The sequence below is a fragment of the Zootoca vivipara genome, chromosome 16 (genome assembly GCF_965207765.1).
Source record: "Zootoca vivipara chromosome 16, rZooViv2.hap1.1, whole genome shotgun sequence".
In the NCBI taxonomy this organism is placed as follows: Eukaryota; Metazoa; Chordata; class Lepidosauria; order Squamata; family Lacertidae; genus Zootoca; species Zootoca vivipara.
The window spans coordinates 31,131,975-31,156,713 of NC_142599.1; the positions used below are offsets into that span (position 1 = coordinate 31,131,975).

The 24,739-nt window shown below is 46.7% G+C and overlaps 2 protein-coding genes across 2 annotated transcripts; both read left to right on the forward strand.

The window, feature by feature from the left end:
• The first annotated feature begins 187 nt into the window (after positions 1-187).
• On the forward strand, positions 188-3,749 carry LOC148683145 (uncharacterized). The gene is made up of 3 exons (XM_088659339.1): positions 188-264; positions 2,444-2,507; positions 3,193-3,749. The coding sequence occupies exons 2-3, from the start codon at positions 2,454-2,456 to the stop codon at positions 3,712-3,714; spliced, it is 576 nt and encodes a 191-aa protein (XP_088515465.1). The 5' UTR covers positions 188-264; positions 2,444-2,453; the 3' UTR covers positions 3,715-3,749.
• A 5,091-nt stretch (positions 3,750-8,840) lies between these two features.
• On the forward strand, positions 8,841-24,739 carry CATSPERZ (catsper channel auxiliary subunit zeta). The gene is made up of 12 exons (XM_035098863.3): positions 8,841-8,880; positions 10,658-10,707; positions 11,798-11,837; positions 14,328-14,368; positions 15,708-15,747; positions 16,448-16,491; positions 17,526-17,574; positions 19,291-19,348; positions 21,105-21,190; positions 22,011-22,064; positions 23,497-23,563; positions 24,522-24,739. The coding sequence occupies exons 1-12, from the start codon at positions 8,851-8,853 to the stop codon at positions 24,620-24,622; spliced, it is 660 nt and encodes a 219-aa protein (XP_034954754.2). The 5' UTR covers positions 8,841-8,850; the 3' UTR covers positions 24,623-24,739.

A 24,739-nucleotide genomic window follows, 5' to 3' on the forward strand; every position in this document is an offset into this window, starting at 1 on the left:
GCCAGGCATTACAGGCGGCAGGAGAGAGCGAGAGCGAAGCACGCTTTATGAAAGGGAACTGAGAAATAATAATTTTTGCATTGATGGGGACATTTTTGGTGGGTAGGACAGGAAGTACAATTGCCTCATCCTGTTTCCATTGGAAATATAGCATTATTTACATGCTCTGCTTGTGGTGCACTACATTGGATGTGCTGTAGTTCAGTGGGAGAGCATCTGCTTTGCAGGCCAGAGGATCCCAGGTTCAATTCCCAGCATCTCCAGGTAGGGCTAGAAGAGACTCCCTGTTTGAAACTCGACAGAGCTGCTGCCAGTCAGTGTATGCAATATTCAGTTAGATGAACCCAGTGGTCTGAGGCAGCTACCTTCTCGCCTGTGTATCAGGATTTTAGGCTGCGGACAATCCCAGACCCGCCAAGTGTCCCTGTTTTCCAGAGGCAGTCCTGGATTTACAAAAGCCGTCCCAGTTTCTGGTTTGATCCCAGAATATCCTGCTTTTCCTTATGATGTCCCTATTTTCATTGGACAAATGTTGGACAGTATGGAGTTATGCGACCCCCCGAGCCAAGGAGATAAAGAACTCTATAACCTTTAGAAGGCACCTGAAGGCAGCCCTGTTTAAACATTGAATGTTTTATTATGCTTTTATATATGTTGGAAGCCGCTCAGAGTGGCTGGGGCGACCCAGTCATATGGGTGGGGTTGATGATGATTATGATTATTATTATTTTAAAAACAAGACCCCTATTTTCATCGGAGAAATGTTGGAGGGTATACAACATCAGCCCTGCTAGTGGTGGGTGTGCAATGAAATATTGCCATGTTTAAGGGGGTGCTTTCAATAGGCTGAATCAGATCTGATGCACAGCATATATTTAAATTGCCATTACAACACCTTAACACTCCCGGAAATTGTCCTTTGTTAAAGTGGTGTAATAGTGCTGTAAATATATTGTGTGAATGTGGCCTTTGTATCAACAGGGAATTGAGCAGGAAGAGCAGGGTCTTCTTAAGTGCTATAGATTTTTTAGGGCTGATTTCCTGAAACCTTTGCAGGAGCTATAGGAAGTACTGGTGACCACCAATGTCTAATCGAATTCCTGAAATGTCTCTGTGTCTCTGGGTACGCGCTATTCCGTTAAAGAACATTCAAAGCACATTCCCTCCCTCCCGAAAGAATCCTTGGCACTGTAGTTTGTTAAAAAGTTGCCGTGAATTGTGTGGAATAAAGGACAAAATTATTTGAGAGAAATTATGTGTTTCATATGTGCTTTAGAGGCAGAGTGTGCACGCACAACCTGTGTTTGGGTGCTATGAGAAGAACAAGAACGAGCCCTGTATAATTTAAAATAGAAACCGGCAACTGCAAAGGAGGGAAGGAAGCTGGAACCCAGGAAGGGTCTGTTGTTCTCTGTTGCCATGGCGCTGAATGGCTCTCTCTCTCTCTCTCTCTCGTGTGGCGTTCGCCATATTGTAAAGGACCTGTTGTTTTTCTCGTTGGAGAAGAGGCAGTCTTTTCAAGTCCTGTTCCTACCCCACAGGGGTGGAGGTGAGAGAGGCGAAGACGCTTTCCCAGCAATAAGAATCTTTAAGCTTAAAAGGGCCCAAAGAGTCTAAAGAGCTTTTTAAAAAAACAAACAAACAAACAAACACCTTTTGTACTTAGGTTGAGGGAAACTGAGCTACGAAACTCCTTGCTGCAAGGAAAATGCCACGGCAAAGAATTTAGTAATTTCCAAAGATAAGTTTAGTGTCAGTAAAAAAAAAAAGAAGTGAGTAAACTGCCTGCAGATTCTGCCACAGTCTGCCTCCATCTGTCGCCATTTTGTGACTGGCTTTGGCCCACAATGTCATAGCTGCCAAGTTTTCCCTTTTCTCGCGAGGAAGCCTATTCAGCATTATGGAATTTCCCTTTTAAAAAGGGATAACTTGGCAGCTATGCAATGTCATTTTGTGATTGGTCCTGGGCCTCATAAATCTGAAATGTGAGAACCCCTCTCTGTTGGGTTTATGAAGGCTTTGCCCACTCCTCCCTTTTGGTGGATTTACTCAGGATGAATTGCCCATAAGCAACCCGATCCTGTCCATGTTGCGTGTGGGGTCTCTCAGGAGGAATAGCCAATTGGTTATTATGCCTCACTCCCAAAGGCAGCCATTTTGTGTTATGCCACATAGAGAGAGCAGCCATTTTGGGACTGGTACCCACGGCACTTTCTCAAAATGTCCTCTGGCCCAAAAAGGTTTCTCACCCCTGATATGCATGAACTACCAGGGTTTGGGGGAGATGGCTGGGCAAAGCATGTCAAACTGAGGGGGCCAAAGAAGTAGCCTAAAGTGTTTGGTAGAAAAGGAATGGAGGCCTATTGTAGAACCCACTGGAGATGGGCATGGGTCATAACAGAAGGTCCTCATCTCTCTCTTTTTCTCTCCCCACACCCTCAAGAGGCTTCCTGATGGATAGAAGCAGCAGGAAAGCGAAGAAGCCTACTACAGGCACAACAGAGCAGGTAACTGGAACAGGTGGGGTTAGACATTGATTCCTTTTTTTTGTCTTCCGCTTAAAAAGAACTTGATTTGAGCATTGTATTCAGGTTATCCCCAAGCATCTTGAAGAAAAATCTTCTATTGAAAATAGGCCATATTTCAAAAAGTAAAATTCCCGGCACCCCCCAAAATTCTGAAATTGTTGAGCTTTTTTTCCTTTTTAACCAAAGTTGTTTAGGTTGGGTTTTTTTTTGTAAACCACCAAAAACAAAGAAAGAGGACACATTTTTCAACTTAAACTTCAACTCTTTCTTTCTTTCTTTCTTTCTTTCTTTCTTTCTTTCTTTCTTTCTTTCTTTCTTTCTTTCTTTCCCCCCAGGGGGAAGGGCGCAGTGGCATAGCCTTCCCCCCAAAAAACCAAAAAATCAGCAACACCCCCCAGCATGTCCAAGAGCCTATTTTTCTTCTTCTTCTAACAAGGATAAGAAAGGGAGATTCCTTGTTGAGGTTTTTTCCCCTGCTTTGGAAGGGTGGGGCTGAGGAGGTAAGTTGCTATGGACCTGCAAAAAACACACACACAAAAACATTCAAAAATTGGAGAAGTGCAAATTCTGAAGGATGGCTGTGTTTCAGTTCGTGTATTGTTTCAAAAAGTGCAGATTAGGAATGTGAACTGACATGAATTTCTCCCCCTAACTGACATTACAGGCTAGTACAGAGAAGCTAACAGAAGATGAGAAGGCGATCAGGAAAGAAATGGATAATGTACTGCAGGGCGAATTGGCGAAGCTCTTAGCTGAGGAGGCGGAAAAGGAAAGTCCAGCATTTCAAGATGAAGTACAGAAAGGCAAGGCGACAGAGAAGTCAAAGGAAAGCCCAGCATTGCAGAATGAAGTAGAGAAAGCCCAGACAACGTCCAAGGAGGACACAGAGCGTGAATCACCTCAGAGTGAAGTAGGAAAAGCCTCGGCAAAGAGAATGTCCAAGGCAGCAGAATCTGAGCCTTCCTTGTCATGGGGTGAAGCAGGGAAAGGCAGGGTGGGGGAGATGTCCAAGCAGGGAATGGAAGAAGAGAACACCCAGGAGGAAACTGAGGAGGACACTGAGACCCAGGGAAGCAGGGACAGTGAATCATTGCAGGCTGAAGCAGAGGAATCCTCAGAGATGGTCAGTGGGAAACAAGGCTCTTTATCAAGCAAAGAGCAGGAGGAGGAGAAGAAGAAAGGGTAAGAGATCCCTCCCCAAAAAACACCAGCTTGTCTCAATCTGTCCCACACATAGAGATTAGCACCACCGCATAGTGCATGCACACACACCTGTCCCCTGCCTGCAGTGCTGGGGGTTTCAGATACTTTCTGCCTCCTACACTGAAAAATCAAAGTGACGCTTGGCTTGGAATGCATTTCAAAATAATAATGGCCTACTCCAGGCCCTCCTGATGTTTGGGACTACAATTCCCATCATCCCTGCCTAACAGGACCAGTGGTCAGGGATGATGGGAATTGTAGTCCCAAACATCTGGAGGGCCGGAGTTTGCCTATGCCTGGCCTACTCCCAAATGAGAATGGAAGCAAAGCAATGACAGGCTTAGCACTAGCAAACAGGCAAGTTCCCAGAGTAAAGATTGCGACCACTTCACCCCACCCCCAGTGCTGGAGTTGCCACGCTTCCCGGGGCTCACTCATGGTTTGGCTCAGTGTTGCAACTGAGGCCGACTGGGGTCATCATCCCCCCCCCAAAAAAACCTAACAAACCACGAGTGATATGCCATAGAACAAACCTTGGTCCCAGCTTGTGGTTTGTGTGGCGCAAGACAAACCACAGGCTTTGATACAACACTTGGCCAAACCATGACTTAGGGCTCGTCCACACTTCCTCTTATCCCTGGCCTAGAAAGCCCAAGTGGACTCTAGGCACAGGTCCAAGTGGCTTTGCCTTTGCTCTTCCACTTTCCCTTGTTTAGTGCTAAACTGAAACAAACAGGAAACCCCATTGCATCAGGTTTCCCTGGGGGGAAGTCGAAGGGCAAATGGAGGTTGTGGGTAAGCCTTAGACTTGGGTGGCATGTGCAGCAGACAGCAGGACCAGGAGAGGAATGTACCAACAAACTAAAGTCTATTCACTTGAAGGTGTCTACTTGGTGGGAGACAACTCTTTACTTTCTGATTTTATCTACTGATTTATGGTTTGTATTGCTCCAAGCAATTGTGGGTGGGTGGAGAAAGCAAGCCAATAATCTGGGGGGGGGCACTTTTCCATGTGCCCACGTGCTGCCCTGCATTGTCACCAGCGAACACTGGATGTACCCCACTTTCCTGGAAAGGTATGTGCCATTGCATATGACTGGTGCTAAGTGTTTTGCAATACACAGTTGATCCCCCACTCCCTTCCTGACTCTAACCGTGTCTTATACTGAGTCAAACCATTGGTCTGTCTAGTGAGTCTATATACTGACTGGCAGGGGCTATCAAAGGTCTTAGGCTTTCTACAGCACCTTGTTCGTTACCCAGGTGAGGGACCACCTTTTAAACAACCAAGGAAACTAATTCAAGTCCATCATCCAGGAGGGACCCCGTGTTTATTTCTATTGAAATAGGACAGAGCTCAACTCAACATGCCAGTTAAGAAGGTCTGTCCCAAGGCACATCAGAACTAAACCTTATATAGTAGTTCAAACACAGCAAGCAAAGAATCATAAAACATCTAAACATTCTCAAACCTATGTCAGGAAGGGTTACAGGTCATGAGAAGCAAAACACATACGGCTCCATACCATCAGCTTCACCCCCTAATTACCTTGTGGTGACCATAAATGCCTAGGTCATTTGACCGTTTTAGGTTTTGGATGTCAGACGTTACCCTGGTAACCTAGCTCGTGATCTGTCTTTATTGATGTTCCCCCTCCTATCTTTCAGGAAACTTCAAGGATTTTTGATTAACACATGGTAGACTTAGAATAACATCCTGGGGGACCTTGTGTTTGTGGCACTCTCAGGGCTCACAGGGCTAGATAGGATTTCTTGCTTATGGGCTAAAGAGCGTAGGGTTGTGAAATGCAGGCCCACAAGACCCTCGCACAGAAAGCAAACCTTTTCTTTCATGCATTCTATCTGAAAGCAAAACACTGCAACATTATTAAAATAAAAAATATACACCTTGAGTTTCTAATTCTTATATTACCAGTACAGTGGTACCTTGGTTGTCAAGCTTAATCCATTCCGGGAGTCCATTCAACTCCTGGAACCATTTGAAAACCAAGGCGCGGTTTCCGATTGGCCGCAGGAGCTTCCAGAACTCAGTCGGAAGCTGAGTCAGACATTTGGCTTCCAAAAAAGGTGCGCAAACCAGAACACTCCTGGGTTTGCAGTGTTCAGGAGCCGATTTGTTTGGGAGCCAAGCCATTCGACAACTACTATATTACCTGAAGGTGGCCACACCGAATGACTGGGGAACCCCTGCCTGCCCTTAAAATGCAGTGCTTAAGTTCTAGGAAGCTACCTGTTACTGTGTCAGACCACTGGGTTCATCTAGCTCAGTATTGTCTTGAGCAGGCATGGCCAATCTTGGCCCTCCAAATGTTTTGGGACTACAATTCCCATCATCCCTGACCACTGGTCCTGTTAGCTCAGGATGATGGGAGTTGTAGTCCCAAAACATCTGGAGGGCCAAGTTTGGCCATGCCTGGTCTAGAGTGACTGACGGTGGCTCTCCAGAGTTTCAGGCAGCGAGCCTTTCCCAACCCTACCTGGAGATTCATTAGGGATTGAAACTGGGACCTTTTGCATGCAAAGTGGGTGACTTTCCACTGGCCTCCTTCCACACACAACCTGAGTACTTTCTATTACCTGAACTCTGCTTCATTTCTCTCTCCCCCCCCCCCGCTTTTTTACTGCTCTTTCAGACCATCTAGCTTGTGGACTAAACACAAAGAGGTAAGAAAGCTGGGCAAGAAGTGGAGTTTCCCATCACCTCTGGTTCTCATAAGAGGCTGGGTTGAGAGTGCACATTGGGTGTGCTTTTAAAACTTTTTAAACTTCAATTTACAGAAAATAAAAGAGGTCGCAGAGATACCGCTGGAAGAAATTAGACCACCTGGCTACTTTGCTAAGTAAGACCCCCACACCAAGCCCTGTGCAATGACTAACTCACCTGATTGACATAGGACAGAGAATGCTTCAAGAGCTTTTCTAGTTTCCAGGTGGGGTTCAGTCACATCCCAGCAAATCCAGGTTGTGCAATTGGAAGCTCTTGTGTGACAAATCTTGTTCCCCCAAAGACGGGACTTTTTGGAATAAGAGAAGTGCACTGGCATGTGTGGAATAACAGTTGCTTTGAGGCAAAGTTGTCTAACCTTCGCACAAACAAACGGAAAAGAATGCTCATTAAATAGACATCATTGTCTGGAAGCTCCCAGAGCTGTCTGGAAGTTCCCAGAGTGTAGGATCATAGAAATGTAGGAAACTGTATTCTACTGAGTCAGATAATTGGTCCATCTAGGCAGTGGCGTAGCATGGGTTGTCAGCACCCGGAGCGAGGCAAGTACTGCACGCCCTAAAAAGCAACAGTGGCAGTGGCTTCAGACACTCAACAGCCCCAGAGGCAGCTCCTGGGTTTGCCACATGCCTCCATCCAAGGGCCATCCAAGGCCAAGCTTCTGAAAGCTCAGAGGAGGGCCCGAGCCTCGCCCTTTGCTTTGCCCAGGAAACTCAAGAGATCTCCGGACAAGGGGAAGGGCTACTGCTCCCTCTGCTTCAGAATTCAAAACTCCCTCCAGCAGCGTTTGCAGGAAGGTGGCCATTGGGTGCTCAGTCATGGATCCTGCCCATTGGGGACTGGTAGGGTGGAATACAGGGAGCCCAACATGTGGCAGCACCAGTACCAATGGCAGGTGGAGCCAACTAATTCTAGTTTTGTCTCCATCCTCATCCTCCCTGCTAAATTTCACAAGGGCAACTGAGACTAAGGAAGAGGAGGCTGGCAGCATTGCCACCCCCTAGAGTGCTTTTAAGTTAGGAGGCAGGCTGGTGGGGGCTGGCTGTGGGTAGATTGAGGTTGGTGGGGCAATGCCCCATTTGCCCTAATGGACGACTGGCCTCCACTACCCCTGCTTCTGACCATGGAGACACAAACATGCCCAAATTAAAATTCCATGTGGTCATCACTCAACAAGCAGTTCCCTTCCTGCATCCATCAGGCAGGGTCGGAGCAAACTAATCCTGGCCCACAGTCTCGCGCTCCCTCCAGTTAGCATCCATGTTTCCTGAAACAGCCTTAAAAGGCAAACCATTAGCAGTGCCAGGGGAAGCAGATCAGTTTCCACAGCTACAGGCTTTTAGCCAGTCAGCACTAATACAATTTTGGGGATAACTCCCCTACCACCAGGGATCATATCAGGAACCTACTACTTATGGAGTTCATCAATGCTTTTCTCTCTCTCTCTCTCTCTCTCTCTCACACACACACACACTTCCAAGGTAGTTGAAACAATCTCAAGATGGGTGGGGCTGAATGACAAAAGGCTAAAACAGGGCAATCCAAAGAAGTTGAATGTTGGAAGATTCAGGACAGACAAAATAAAGCACTTCTTCACACAGTGCATAGTTATATAGAATTCTCTCCCCCAACAGGCAGCGATGGCCACCAATTTGGATGGCTTTAAAAGGGGATTAGGCAAATTCATGGAGAGTAAGGCTATCAAGGGCTACCAGCCACAATGGCTATGATCTGCCTCCAGCGCCAGGCAGCCTGAGGTGGCTACCTCAGTCAGCAAAAGCCCCCAGGGGGCAGTCCCACAGGGCACCCTCCCCCTAACAGTGATGGCCCAGAAGAGTTCCAGTAACAGCACCAATTTTGGCTGGAATCCCGTACAGAATCACACGATTCAGGCGAGATCTCGCCTGAAATTGGCGCTAATACTGGCACTGATTCTTCTTCAGAGGCGGAGGTGGCAGGGTGGGTAGAGAAGCGTCGGCAGCCTGTCAAGGCGGCACTTCTTGTTTCACCTCAACCGACACACTACCCCAGTCTGCCTCCATGGTCCCAGTATGCCTCTGAATGCCAGCTGCTGGGAATCACAAGTGGGAAGAGTGCTGTTGATCTCAGGTCCTGCCTGTGGGCTTCCCATTGAAGCATTTGGTTGGCCACTGAGAGGCTAAATGGGCCTTTGGTCTGATCCAGCAGAGCTTTTCTTTGGTCCTTGTTACCCTTCCATGCACCCTTATTGATATGATCTGGGACACCCACTGCTGGGAGGTGGTAGGGAAAAGAAAGACATTCCAACCTGACTAGTCCCCACTTTCCCCCAAGCAACAGGATGTGACTTTAACCTGAGCCTTCTCTTTTTCTTCAAGGTTAACTCAGAGAATAATGCGGGATCTTCCTACTTTCCAGAAATTGGTAGGTCTGTGCATTCAAATCTTGATTTGTTCCATCACTGTTGAATGTTGAGCTAAAGGGAGTGATGACAGGAGAGTTGCCAGGAGCTGACCTGGAGGCTCTGCCAATCTCCTTAAGACACAAGTGAGGAACTCCTTTTTCAGTGTTCCCTTCTGGGCAACTTTTGTGGGGGCCACATGCCACAGGTGAGCATGGCTAGAGGCCAAAGTGGGTGGAGCAAAGAATGCTCCTTTGTACAGTAGGCTAGTTTCTACCTATACACACTCACACACCCCTCTCTATCTTCCCTCCAGGCAAGCAGGAGGTATTAGTTCAAGGAGACATTCTATCTAGGCAAAAACTCTCCAACGTTGTCCAAACCTGGACCATAATTTGAGGGTTTACTTACTACCCCCACCATCTCTAAGGTTCCTGGATGCTTTCAGAACCCCAGGGTGCTGGTTCTTTATAAAAACACACACACACAAAAATCTGGTGAGCATCTGTCTCTGTTGAGATCCAAAGCTCCTCTCATTTATAGGCTCAGTATTATTTATTTACATTTGTTTGTTTGTATGTATGTATGTTTGTTTGTTTGTTTATATACCACCTTTATCTTCCAAGGCTCTCAAGGTGGTGTACATGGTTCTCCTCCTCCCCATTTCATCCTCACAACAACCTTGTGAGCTAGGTTAGACTAAAACAGGCATCCCCAAACTGCGGCCCTCCAGATGTTTTGGCCTACAACTCCCATGATTCCTAGCTAACAGGACCAGTGGTCAGGGATGATGGGAATTGTAGTCCAAAACATCTGGAGGGTCGAAGTTTGGGGATTCCTGGACTAAAAGATGGTGGCTGCCCCCAAGGGTACCCAGTGAGCTTAATGGCTGAGTGGGGATTCAAACCCTGCTCTCCCAAGTCCTATGCCAACACTCTAACCATTATGCCACACTGGCTCTCAGTAACTAACTGCTCTGTTTAATGGCAGGGTTCCCGTTATCCTGTTTCTTTCATAGGTTCAAAGAACCTCCCTTCCTAATACTTCTCCCTGCCATGGAGGGGGAATGCTGCTCTACATAATCCCCCATCCCTTTGCACTTAACCTGTTGGTCTGCATTCAAACAACATTTTATTCTGGGACGTTTGACTGTACATCAGTGAATTGTGCATCTGGATGGTAGTGACCCCACCATTTCCCCTTCATATGTTGTCCCCCCCCCCCAAGCAATCCATGAGCAGCAAATGAGAAATAAACCAAGGTAGTAGGGAGAGGCATGTTGAGGCAAACCATAGTTTATTGTCACGTGCAAACAAGGCCCAACGTGCTCTGATTTTCTGGGGTGTGGGGAGCAGAGGTCATAGTGGAGCTCAATACTGGACTTAGAAGGGGCAAGCTGTAGTGGGGTGGGCAGGTTTGAGAAGAGGGCCACTCATATGGCTCTGTGCTGCATTCACTGGGGTTGAGGGAGCAGAAAGGGTGTAGTGGCGGGTTGGGCTGTCAGAGAACTCAAACGAAAAGAGAAACAGGGGTGGGGGTGGGGATTGCCAACGTTCGTTTACTTGTTTCATATCCAGGATGGAAATCAAAACAGATAATACAATTGGTATTCACTGTCATAGTTTTCAGTTCACCACCACCACCAATATGCATTGGGAATGGTGTGGAATAATGTAATTCATTACATGAAATTTTGCCATAGCAGACAGCAAGTCAAATTGTGTGGGCTTTGTCAGTGAGGGGTGGGGTGGAGCTAACTCTTGCTGGAGTGCCCCTTCTAATCTATCAACTTTATTGCAGAAAGCTTCAGAAGTGCCAGAAAAGTATAAGAAAAGGACTATGGATCCAAGGTATGAAACTTGGATAATCATGCAGCTGCTGGGTGACCTTGGGCTAGTCACACTTCTCTGAAGTCTCTCAGCCTCACTTACCTCACAGAGTGTTTGTTGTGGGGGAGGAAGGGAAAGGAGATTGTTAGCCGCTTTGAGTCTCTTTAAGGGGAGTGAAAGGCGGGATATCAAGTCCAAACTCCTCCTCCTCCTCCTCCTCTTCCTCTTCCTCCTCCTCTTCTTCTTCTGATACAACCACTTTCAAATCTGTTGGGGCGGGAGGGGTGCCGAAAGCATTAGGGGAGAACAAAGCCTCCCTGTGGTATCTCCCAATCAGCATGAAAGGGGAGCTTCCTTAATCACTGGGAAGTAGTCTTATCCCCTTTTGTGCTGATTGGAGCCAATCAGAGTGACAGGAGAGTCAGCCACTGAGGATTGACTCCACTCTGGAGAAGATGCCGTGAGGAGGACACTGGGGAAGATTCTTTCTATATAGGTTCCAAATCTAAGCATTTGGGAAGACTGAATCCCAAGGTGCTTCGGTTTCCAGAGAATGGTGTGCAATTTCTGTTACGTACCATGGAACTTCAAGGAAAACACAATAAGTCACTCCAAAAGAAGATACTGGAGCACAACCATTGCCTGTATGTGTGTCCAGAAAATAGTAGAACTAGCTTAAAGACAACACATGGGTCATTGGAATATATCCCTATTTGTTCTCTCCTGGGCATGAGCCTTGGCAGTGTGTATGGAGGTCCTGAGCTACCCAGACAACAAGACCTCTCTCTTGGCCATGCTGATATTTTTCAAAACAAATCAAATCAATACATTTGGCACCAGCTTGGCTGCAGGAGTTGCTGGAATGCCTACAGAGCTCTACTCTCCATCTACCGTAGGAGAAGGACCCCTATGTATTATTATTGTATGATTATAAGATTGCTGTATAATCTTAGAAGGCTGTATAATTTTCGAAGGGGACGTGACTGTGACTATCATGTAGGGGCCCTGAACTTTTGAATTTGCTGCAAGCAACTCTACTGGCCACAATAGAAATGGAAGCTCTCAGGCAACAGGACAGATTTTTGACCTGGTCTTACTTTCTCTCTTAAAGGTTAGCTAAATTGCTCCACTCCGAGCCTTCTAGCTCCCAGGTAGGCATCTCAATTTATCTTTGTTTGCACTCTCATCCATAAACCATGAGAACCCTTTACATGCTGGAGAGCAAATGAGGCCCTGCCCCACCAACATCTCAGCCAGTCCCCACCTGCTTGCCTGCCTTCCTCCTTAGAACCTGACCATGGGACTATGGGCTCCATCAGTCAGCTTCTTCCTTCCTAGTCTCAGCGTTGCCCTTGTATAACCCAGCAGGGAGGAGGAAGATGGGGTCAAAGCTAGAATTAGTTAGCTCTCTCAGTGCCTGCCATTGGCTCTGGTGCTTTCTACTGATGGGGTGGCTGTGTTGTGCCCTGCCAGTCACAATATGCACCAGACACCTCTGCCTTTTCATTTAAAAATCAAGAAGGCAAGCCAGGTGAAGGACTAATAATAATAATAATAATATAAAAATTATTACATGTCGTTGACCATCAGTTTGCAAGGCAAGTTAAAACAATTTAAAATCCAGAATTAAAAACTCCGAAAACAAATAATAGTCAATGTGGTTAATCTGAAGCTTTTTGTTTTGTTATTATTATTTTTTACGTAACTTTTCATATATTTTTTGTACCCCCATTTCATGAAACTGCAATATAAAACAGGTTTCTTTTGTTCTTCTTACTGGATATGATCCCTGAAGATTGTGGTGTTTTTTTACTGTTGCCCAGTGATTGTTCTTTGCTTTTCTTTGCCTTCTTCCCCATCCTTATTATGATAAAATTTCTGACTTGGTTATGAAAATTATTGCTATTCTGCCGTTGATGTTTAGGATTTTTAAAAACTCAGCAAAAATATACTGCACACACAATAATTACAGTTCCAGGAGTAGGGGGGGGGGGTCCTGAAAACACAGGTGTCAAAGGCCAGCGCTAAATAGTTGCATCTTCACCACTCAGCCACCATTTGCTCTGGTCCAGTAGGGGTATTCCTTATGGTCACATGGTGGCTTTATGGTACAGTGGGGTTGCAAGCTGGAGGTTGCAAAAGATACAATATACTGGACAGTAGAGAGATTTGGGAGACAGGAAATGGTGGGGGATGCGCGCGCACGTGTGTGTGTGTTTTAGAATTTGTATCCTGCTCCTTCCATGCTGCGTAGGACTTCCAGACCCTCAAACAATCTCATACACCAGGAAAAGCAGGAAACAAAAACCTGCAGAAGCAAAGCAGCATTTTAAAAAGTAAAATAAATAAATAAAATCAGCAGCCAACATTTCCCAAAGTTAACTGCATATAAATCAGTTGCTAAAAAGCATTTCCCCCCATAAAAAGCATGTCCAAAAAAGATTATCCCTAAATGTGCTTCGGAAAGTAATGTGCTATATCTCATGGAGCTGAGAGTTCCACAGCCTAGGTGCCCCTGAAGAGAAAGTATCTCTGCATTTCCCTGCCTTCCACATTTTTCAGGCAGCAGAGACTCAGAGAGCAAGGCCACCCTAATTACCAGACAATGTGTGGACAGGCTCATGGGAAGGGAGATTAATACTACTACTACTACTACTAATAATAATAATAATAATAATTTATTATTATTTATACCCCGCCCTTCTGGCTGGGCTTCCCCTGCCACTCTGGGCGGCTTCCAACAAACATTAAAATACATCAAATATCACAGCTTAAAAACTTCCCTAAACAAGGCTGCCTTTAGGTATTTTCTAAATGTCAGGTAGTTGTTTATCTCTCTGACCTCTTATGGGAGGGTGTTCCACAGGGCGGGTGCCACTACCGAGAAGGCCCTCTGCCTGGTTCCCTGTAGCTTTGCTTCTCGCAGTGAGGGAACTGCCAGAAGGCCCTCGGCGCTGGACCTCAGTGTCCTTCAAGATAGTCCTTCAAGTATTCAGATCCCAAACAGTTGAAGGCTTTCCTGAATGTTCACAGAGTTGTGTACTGGCCTCAGCTGATCATGCTCTGCTGACCTCCTATCTGGACTACTGTAATGCACTCTGTGCAGGGCTGCCCTTGGAGACTATCTGAAGGCTGCAGCTAGTGTAGAGTGCAGCTGTTAGATAGGCAAGTGGGGCAGCTCCGTGGGATCATTTTATCACCAGCCCCGAAAATGATGCATTGGCTGTCGGTGAACTATGGGGCCCAATTAAAAATATTAGTACTAGCAAAAGAGAGTGCCTTTCCCAATATCACCCACTATGGGCCCTATGACCAGAAGGGATACCTGGTGGTGGTGCCTCACCGCTGAGTGCTGCCCATGATAGGGCCTTTTCAGTCATGGTTCCCCATTTGTGAATGCCCTCCCCTCTCTTTAGTAACTTTTGGGAGGAATTATAAAACATTCCTGGTTACCCAGGCATTTGAAATTTCTGTTCCTGGCAACCTTGAAAGTATTACCTGTGAGCGTATGTGATTGTTTATAGACTGTTTGGGAGGAAGTGCAGGATATAAATTTGATTTGATGATGATGATGCAGGGAGCAGGGAGCAGTTTCTGGGGTGGAGCATAGCGTACCTTCTAATGTATAACTGTTATTGCAGAAAAAGAAATTGAAGCATCAGCTGTCCCTGAAAGAGTCAAGGTACAAAAGCAGAAATTCTCTGGAACGCCGTGGGTACTTTCAAATTCATGGCCAGGGGCATAGGAAGATAGGGGCGGTGGGGGTGGGGCGCCCCAGGCAGCATGATCCCAGGGGCGCCATCGCGGCTGCCCGCCCTGCCCCCAAAACGCCCGCCCCCAAGTCGCATGCCCCGCCCCTGCGTGCAGCGCACCCCGCCCCCAAATCGCACATCCCGCCCCTGCACGTGGTGCGCCCCACCCCCCAAAACATGCGCCCCGCCCCCGTCTCTGGGGGCAGAGTGCCTGCTCTCCGCCCCCGGTGGCAGATCATGAAGCTCCGCCCCTGTTCATGGCAATGTGCAGAAATGTTGTCAAGAGCCAAGGGTAGGGGTAGGGAGCTTGTGGCCCTCCCATATGTGTTCAGAATCAGCAGAGTCAGCCCACCCGTGAGGTGGACTGAAGAAACCCATCTCAGGTGGTGGAAGTAAAAGAGGTGGTGTTCTGCCTGCCCCATCACTTCTGCCACCGAGAGGGAAACGTTCCGCTACATGGTGCTGCTGATCATCTTCCAAAACCATGATGAGAAGCCAAACCACAATGCTTTGAGGAGCGCCCAGGCCCCTGCCAAGTTCTGCAAGTGCTGGGGCATTCCTGAGTGCCATGTTGCCGATCAGTATCCCGCCCCACCACGGGGGTGGAGAAGCCAAGAGGCAATATTTTGAGGAAGTGCCCCATCTCCCAGTGAGTTTGGTGCACAGTGGCAGTGGAATTGCTGGGGGGCAGAAGTGAAGGACAGTGGCGTAGCGTGGATTGCCAGAGCCCGGAGCCCTTCTGCAAATGGCCTTTGCAACATAACTCAGTTAAATGGTAACTTAGTATTTACAGTGGTTGTTTTCACTTAGCCCTGTTTCTCGGTGAATCCACCAATTTCTTAGTGAAATGACACTTTTACCAGTAAAACTTGCACTGAACTAGTACAGAGAGCAATAAAGCAGCCATGTCTGACCCCCAGTCAGCCTCAAGACTCCTCAAGTCACAAAGCAGCACATTATTCACGAGACTCCCCTTTGTGAAACTGGTATAACAAGTATTGATAACTCTCCAAGCAGATTTGTCAAAAGAGCAGATATTTATGCATTTATCTGTGAAAATGAATTCTGGAGTCAAGGTATTCACAATTTCAAAAGAATGGCCCAGAATGGCCAGGAAAAGGCAACCAGTGAACATTATGAGTTATCTTGACAGACAGGAGACAAGCCATACTCTCAGATTTCTGTTGTAGGCCACCTCTTTCCCAGTGTGCTTTCTCTTGGAAAATAGGATGTTTCTCTGAACAGGACCTTCTCCTCTCTGTTTTAAAGGGTAGCTCAGATCCTGAGCCAGGATTTATCTGAGGATGAGGTAGGCCACTTATTCTTGTTTATCTTTCATCCCTGAATGGTGGGTTGCCCAGCATATTTGGATTGCTGGCTGGGGAGTGGGGGTGGGGGGAGGCACTTTGAAGGTCAATAGTTGTAATTTTGCAAGGTGCTCCATATCTTTAAGATGTGTTGGGTGGCAGACAGGGAGAAAGTGTGTAAGGGAATATGCCTGGATAGCTTAGTTGGTTAGAGTGTGGTTGCAGGTTCGATCCCCGTATGGGACAGCTGTGTATTTCTGCATTGTAGGAGGTTGGACTTGATGATCCTCAGAGTCCCTTCCAACTATTTGATTCCATGGTATCAGGTCTTTGCTTCTTCTTTTTTGCCCAAATTATCCAAGGGTTGGGATAGAGATGAGTGTTGCAGTTGGCTAATATTAGACTCTGTTCCTTTATGGTCTTATGAGCCCCATGTTGGCTAAACTGTGGCCCTCCAGATCAGTTGCTGCCAGCCTGGCCAGTTGTCAGGGAAGATGGGAGTTGTAGTCCAGCAAAACCTGGGGGGCACCAGGTTCATCACCTCTGCTTTATATTGTGCATGTATTGCTTCATTCACTTCAAAACACAGTAAGCCAGCCCTTTGGAGGGGAGTCCCCCCCTTGCTCCCAAAGTCCTGCCTTGATTAAATTACTTAATTTTTTTGCTGGAGAGTCACCCTCTAATTTATAAATGTCACTGCAGGAAGAGAAGGAAGAGTCAAAGGAAGCAGACATCTATTCTTTAAGGTATGAATCCAAGTGAGGGTGACCTTGGAATGCTGTGCCTACTTTCAAATTTGTGGCAGAGATGCCCCAGCCAGTGTTGCCAAAATGCACAGGGCGCAAAGAGGGGGAACTCCTCAAGTGTCAAGGACTGGCTGGATGAGGAAGAGTGGTGGGAGCTGCCTGCCTTAGAACCCCCCCCCGGGGGGGGGACACACACAGAAGATAGCAACTTAGATCCTGGATCGTGGTGGTGGGACACTAGGGAGCAATCTGGGGAAGGGATGAGCTGGGAGGTGCTAGAAGCAGATGGTTTGAGCGATTGGGGGGGGGGGTTGTCAGGAGGAGGAGGGCCTTCCAGGACAGGGTTAGAGGCTGAGAGTCGCAGTATGAGCGCAGACTCAGACAGAGAGGAGTCCTAAGATCCACAGATGAAGGGCGGTACACAAATTTAATGAATAAATAATAATGAAAGGTAATTCCCTTTGTAGGCAAACAAAATAATATTCTTTAGAATATTATTAGAGACCACAAGTATTTATTGTGCCCCTTGCCCCTGGGCAGAAAATATTTATTGCCCCTAGAGATGAGAGAGCTGTGTACAAACTCGTCTCTCACAATACGGTGGCCTTTCTGGAAGGAGTAAGAACCACTCTAGGTGTGGCATGCAGCTGGTACCTCTTGAAGAGAGGATCAGGGAGGCTCTTCTGTCCTCCTCCTCCTATCTATCTCTCCCCAGTCACAATGCAACACCTCCTCAAATTTGCCACCCCAAACAACTGCCCCGTTGGCCCTCACTGTTGGTCCATCTAGTGCAATATTGCCTACAATTGCCTCTCCAGGGTTTCAGGTGGGGGGTCTCTCCCAGTCCTACCTGGAGATGCTGGGGAATGAACCTGGGGTCTTCTGCATGCTGAACAAGTGCTCTAGCACCACAACATTGACCAAAGGTGGCTTTGCCTCTCCTTTCCCCATAATCTATGAACCTTCTCCTACAGCCTGTCAACTCTAACCCGGGATCTATCTTTCTCCTCCCCCATCCTCATCATTTCCTGCAGTAGCAAGAGTTCAGAGGCCTTTGAGACCTCTCCTGAGGAAAAAATGAAGGTAGGGAGTGCAGAGAACTGTAAGCATTTGGTATTCAGGAAGACTGTCCACCTGCTGCTTGGACCCAGCCTCCAGAATGTGTGACACTAGGCATTTCCTGTGGCCACCAAGCCCATGAAGATCATGTAGGTAGGATGGTTATCAGTGGCCCTTCTTGGCAAGCTTGGTGTAGCATGTAAACAGAAGAAAAGACTGGATCAGACCAAAGGCACATATAGGCTGGCATCCTTGAGGGCTTTTGCCAGCCTTGATTGGGTCCTCGTTTGGCAGGAACATAGGAAACTGTCTTCTACCAAGTCGAAATACTGGTTCGTCTAGCTCTGGGTTTCCCAAACTTCGGTCTCCAGCTGTTTTGGACTACAATTCCCATAATCCCTGACCATTGGTCCTGCTAGCTAGGGATGATGGGAGTTGTAGTCCAAAAACAGCTGAATACCCAAGTTTGGGGACCCCTGCTATAGACCAAGCCAGCTGCATAGGAGCCAAAGCTGCATAGGAGTCAATAATGGTCCCTCTGCAGTTATCTGATCATGCTGAGTTTTAATGCAAGCCACTGCTGCCTCTTCCTAACTGAAGGAGGTGTCAATGAACACATCAGGCATGGGTTGAGGCAATTGCAGCATATACATCAATATACTGAACCATGTTCAAAGCCCTTCAGAGACTGCTCATGGGGACAGACGATCATCACCTCTGCTCAAAAGCTTGCTCAAGCTTTTGCCAGTGCTCAAAAGCTTGCCACATTGAAGCTTGGGACCTGCCTCACTCTTCAAAGGAAAGAGACAGGGGGCAGGTGGTTTGTTGGCTCAACATCCATCTCAGCTCACAATTCACCTGCTGTCATGGGTGTAGTTAGGATTTACGGTATGTTGCCAGGGTGTCATCATCCTCTGTCTGGCTCTACCTAGCAGATTCAGAATGAAATGTCTCAGTAACAGTTGTTTTAAATTACTCTCTTTTGGCCCCAAGTGCTCAGGAAAATGTCAAAATCTTTCTACAACTTCTGCTTTTAGTTAAGTCTTTATTTATTTATTTATTTATTTATTTATTTATTTATTTATTTATTTATTTGGTGGGGGGCCATGCCTGCTGTACCTGTAAGCCCCGCCTTGCCTATGTATCACTCAGATTTCTGTATTAAATAATTTAGCAGAAGCAGAAACTTGAGTCAGAGTACTTCACCCAGCAGCAAGGGCTAGGACAGTGGCCTTATTAGGCAAGCCACCCCTCACCCCGCAATGTGGGGCTAATCATCTTGACCTGTCTTCTATGGTTCTTGGAAATATCACAAGGCAGGTAAGACCTGTGAAGTGTTTTGAACATTATGAGTGAAATAGTGCAAATGCTCAATGTTGTTGTGGCTGTCTTTTTGATGTTGGTCTGCCTTGACCTGTATCAGGGTCGCCATATTTAAAAAACTGAAAATTCAGACACAGAAGTCGTTGAGCTATTGCAGCTGTTGAGCTTCTGTGTTGTTGCAAAATCTCCAGAAAACGTAACGTTTTCCAGCTATTTTTAAGGATATTCACCAAAAAAAACCCAACACTTCCAACATGGATTGCCATATGCCCATGTTTCCCCAGACATTTTATCAATTTTTGAAAATTCTGCTTGAATGCTATTTCTGACGGATGAATCCCGGATATGTCCGGGGAAACCTTTTCTTATCTTTTCCTCTTCTTCTTGCTCCTAAACTCTTAAACTCATGTCCAACAGGCTGCAGCAGCTGCAGAGGATGGCACACCCAAGGGTGAATCCTTGCATTCAACCGCAGGTGAGGTCGTATCACCGGAGTGGGAGAAAGACCAGGGTCGGAGGAGGGGGGGTGCGGTAGAGGCGGGCCATCCCAGGTGTCAGCACTGTCCCAGGTGTCAGCACTGAGGGGGGTGACAAAATGCCAAGTGGCACTCACTGCGGGGCCTGCATGCGTCTCTCCTGGGAGTGACATGGTGGCTTGGGCACCTGCAGACTCTGCTCTGCCCCAAACAGTCCACCCGCCGCCTCCCCCTCAGCTGTAGAGTGGCTGAGTGGGAGGAGGCAGGCAGACTCCTCGGCATAGCTGCCAAGTCTCCCGTATTCCCCGGGAAACCCCCGTTTTCCCGGCTGTCCCCAGCCGAAAAAACGGATTTTTTTGTTTTTTCCCGGTTTATTCTGGCGCAGCGGCCATTTTGGAACAGGGCAGAGCAGCATCAAAAGTTGCTTCTGAGCATGCTCCGCCCAGTTCCAAAATGGCGGCAGCGCTACTTCCGGTCTGCTACTTCCGGTCCAGTCCCTTATTTCTCAGGCCGGAACTTGGCAGGTATGCTCCTCGGAGGCCCCGTGGAGCGTCCTGCCTCAGCTTGCCCGCCCCGCGGGCAGCTGGTCCCACCTCGGCACAAGGCACGCATGCCACCCCAGGCACCCAGTCAGCTTGCTCCACTGGTGAGAAGAGCCCCTAAGTGAATGGTCCTGCCCTTCCCCCTGCCAGACTTCTCCTGACAATCTACCAGTGCTTCGGGGCACATTCATCCTGAATTTGAAACAATAGAGGAACCCAAATTCACCCTTCCTTCTGCATTCTGAATTTTGCCATGCAGACCCCCAGTCAAATAATAATACGTACAATTATTTAATTTTATTTATTTAAGGTATTTATATCCTGCCTTTCTCCCAAGTTGGGATTCAGCATCTTAACACTTCCATTATAAAATACAAATTAATGAAAACAAACGAGTTAAAAATATTTGTTGAAATACAACAAAGCACATTTAGAACCAGCAAATAATAGATTGCCTTGGCAGCGATCTTCTTCTTCTTCTTCTTCTTCTTCTTCTTCTTCTTCTTCTTCTTCTTCTTCTTCTTCTTCTTCTTCTTCTTCTTCTTCCCCATCCATTATTATATTTATACCCCACTCTGGGCAGCTTACAGCAACCTAGTGATCAGTATTGTCTGCATCTTAGTTTTCAAAAGCTTGTCTGAATAGGAAGGTCTTAGCCTGCTGGTGAAAGATAACAAGGAGAGAATCAGTCTAGCTGCTCTTGGACAGAAATTCCACAATCTGGGAGCAGCCACAGAAAAGGCTCTCTTTCTTGTCACCAGCAACCATGCCCCTGATGTTGATGGATTCGAGATAAATGCAAATCCTAGGGTCATGTGTGCATTTATATGCCACTTTTCTTCTAAGGAGCTCAAAGTGGCATAAATGGTTATTTCCCTCCCCATTTCATCCTCACAGCAACCGTGTGTGAAGTAGATTAGGCTGAGAGACTGTGGCTGGGCCCAAAATCACCCAGTGAGTTTCATGGCTGAGTGTGCCCTATAATGGAGATTTGGAGTTTGCGTGGGAATGGTGTACATTAGGAGACATGCACACTAAAAATGCTGGTGAATTATCAGGATGACTTTAAAAAAAAAAACCAAAAAACTAGTTGGTGAACTGATGAGGAGACTGTGGAGAGCTCAGCTTAAGACTGGAATAATGAGAAACCAAAATGGACATGTTTGCCCATCCTTGTCCAGCTTCTTATACCTTGTTTCCTCACTTCACATAGGAAGCTCTGTCTGGAGCATGGGGCAAAAAATAACCCACTGGAAGATGGCCCACCAACATGGGTATCACGTGAGCCAGCTTACTCAGGTGTGTGTAGATGCAGCTATGACAATGGAGCAATGGGTTCCTCTCAGGGGAAGGGAAGAAAGATGGGCTTTGCTCTTAAGCAGACAACCCTTGTTAACAACTGGTGGCAGATTCGATACTTAACACCATAGGGGAAGGCCACAGTTGGGTTTTCTTCCTCAGGTGGCAAAATCTGTCATCCAGATTCAAGGTGGGGAGGAGGGATGGAGGAGAAATTTGATTTCATTTAAATACAAATCTATCCAATTTGCTGTTTCTGAGAACAATATGCAAATTGAAGCATGGATATCCTTCAGAGCTTGCGCTTACCTGAATTTTTGCAGTGCAATTCTCCAACCAGTGTTTGCAAAAAAAGGCTTCTATTAGGGTAAAATCAGTGTATGTACAAACAAATGTATTCATGAAAAGGACACACAAGAATGCATTAGATAGAGGGAAATTGTTTGCAAAAATGTGTGCATTAGTCCAAACTGCATATAGAAATGTGTTTATTGGAAGAATTTCATACTAAAATGCTGGTGAGTTTTCATATATATGCAAACAAGCCCCTGAAGATTGCTGCAAAATGTATGGATTTAAGATTAGAAAAAATGAGAAACAGAGGGAACTGAAATGGAGAAATCCTTCCATCGCTAGGTGGGGAAAGGAGAACAGTTGGTTTCTGGATTTGATGTGGCTGAGATATTGTGAGTGTGGTGGCATTGCCAGAGAGAACCTATATCTAATGTAGGGACTGGAATCTCTGGGTACTGATGCGTGGCTTTGAAAAGGGGGAAGGTTGCCAATCCATAACTGTCTGGTCCTTTTCCTTTCGTCCTAGGATAAAATTTACAAGCAAAAGCTACTGAAACATGAGCGGGACACCAAAATATCTGTAAGCCTCTTTCAACAACTCGATCTTTCAGTTGTATTGCAAGGAACGCGGTGACCTGTGCAATGCATATTCCCACTTCACTTTTGGGTGGTGTTATTTATTGATGAGAAGTACGGTATAGTCCTCAAAACACTTTGAATGTTTCCCTTAGAGCAGAGCTGGGGAACCTCAGGCCCAGGGCCAAAAGTGGCCCTCCAGGCCTTTCTATCAAGCCCTCAGGATTCTCCCCAGGCTGTGTGCCACTCAGAGTACTGTCACCTGTCTGAAACAATGCCTTCTTGCTTGCCTGGACAGGGCACTTTGGACCCAAACAGTCAATAGCCCCGGTTAAGTCCACATTCCAGCGGGCCACCAGGGAATCAGCTGAAAGGCCATCAACATGGGATAAAGCACCCCCTACCACTCTCTGGAAACCATTTGGATCCATTAAGTGGCGGGGGCGGACCATCCAAATTGGTCCCACCTCCCTACAGATGGGAAGGGTCGCGGAGAAGTCCAGTTGCACCAGGAAGTGATCTGACCATGGCACTTCTTTATTTTTGCTTTAGTTTAAGGGGGATGTAGTTTGCTGTACACAAATAAATGTTGCATCCAGTGCCCCACCCACCTTTTGCCTCCTGCTGCACCCACTTCTGCATTTCACTAGCCTACTGTTACATGTAAAAGTTACATCTGCCTCTGGCCCCACCCACCAGTACCATGTGGCCCCTTTAAGGTGTTGCACACATGGTAATGTGGATCTTGGGTGGAAAAGGGTCCCCTGCCTCTTCCCTGGAGGCTGACCCACGGGTACCTTTGCTCTGTGCTTTCTAGGCACAGCTCCAGGTTTTCCAGATCTGTATCCGAGTGGCCTTTTTGGTCCCAGCACTTTGTCTGGGGAAACCCGCACGTTACTGCTGAATCAGAGCAAATGGCAATTTGCTGCAAACTTGACTGCCATGTGCTCTGATTCAGTAGCAAAATGCAGATTTTCCATGGGGAAGTGCCAGGACCAAAAAAAACTCAACCCCCCAACACACACACCCCACCAGCCAGACATTGACTTGGAAAGCCCAGACCTTTGCCTAGAAACACAACACAAAAGGAAGTGTGGATGAATCCTCTGTTTAATGTTCCTTTTGGACTTTGGACTTGTATATTTTTTACAATTATAAGTCACTTCAAGACCGTTTATATAGCTGGAGATGAATAAATGTAATATCCAATGATGATACATAGTCATTTAATTGTAATAATTATAAAAAGCATTGTTATTATTAAATTTTTCAAATTTTTCAGTTTTTTTAAAAAAATCACAACGGGTGGGGGAAATGGTTGAATTTAAAAAGTAAGCAGAATATCACCTTGGAGCGATGGTAGTGGTGGTTGAGGGATTCTGTATGTACTTTAAACGTATCTCCCTAATCTCTTACTCACTTCCCCCATTCCACAGATGCCCATGCCACTCCAGGAAGTGATGGAGGAAGAAGTGTTTGACATCTTAGTGGAAACCCTGTTTGGTGAGGAGAAGGCTTGTGTACTGCAAGTCTAGCCCACTTCTGTGATCATAAGGACACATCTCCCTCTTGAAGTCAAGCCTCCACTTATACATTGCCCCCCCCGCCCCAAAGTAGGAGGACTTATGTAAAATGTGTTCATGCTAATTTATATGTATAGATACAAAATTCAGAAATGATCATTGTAATTTACACCCCATCTGCATCATACATTTGAAGCAGCAGCATGCCACTTAATCAGTCATGGCTCCCCCCCCCCAAAGAAAACTGGGAACTTCAAATTGTTGAGGCTAAGAGTTGTTAGACCTCAATTCTGCTCAGATAGAGGGAATGCCTAGAGTTCCTTGGGAAAGGGGATTTGCTCTCAGAATTGTAGCTGTGTGAGAATTATAGATGTTAAATTACATGGGAACAAGATGGAGCCCTTAAGGACACCACAGGAAAGCTTTCATGGCATCAAGCACTGGCCCTGCCTCCCATAACTGCTTTCTGGAAACAATCCTGGAAGTAGGAGCAGAACCACCGGTTCGCCATTGTGAGAATAGGATGCGGGACTAGAATTTAGGGTTGCCATATTTTGAAGATAAAAGAATAGGACGCTAGGACACTATGGCAGCCATTCAAAGCAAATGAATGCAATTTGTCTTGAATTTTGCCCATGAAAAAGAGGACGTGCCCTGGGAAAAAGAGGACGCAGGGTGGGCCACTGACCTCATACGTTGCTTAATACCGCCTGCTGGGAATCATTACAGGTGAGCAGAGTTTCTGTTGCACTCAGGTCCAACTTGCAGGCTTCTCGCAATGCTAGACGGGATGGTCCTTTGGCCTGATCGAGCAGGCGCATCTCAGGAGAGGCAGAGACTCAGATCACTTATGCACCCCGCCAGATTGTGAAGGTAGAAACTGCGGAAATGTGTGGCATGTAAAATGAACCTCTTCCCTCTCTACCACCCCTCCTCAGACTACCACAACAAATTAGGACCAAACCACCCTCTCACCATCCAGATGGAGCACCAGGTGGAACAGCTTCACCTCCAGTTGCAGGGAAGAAGAGTTCTTTGAGTGAAGATGCTGTGCAAACGACGCCCCTCCTACCCTGTGCCCACTAGTACCTTGAAACCACCTAGAGAACAAGTAAATGTTTGTGTGTTTTTATCCCGCCCCATCCTGTGGTTTTTC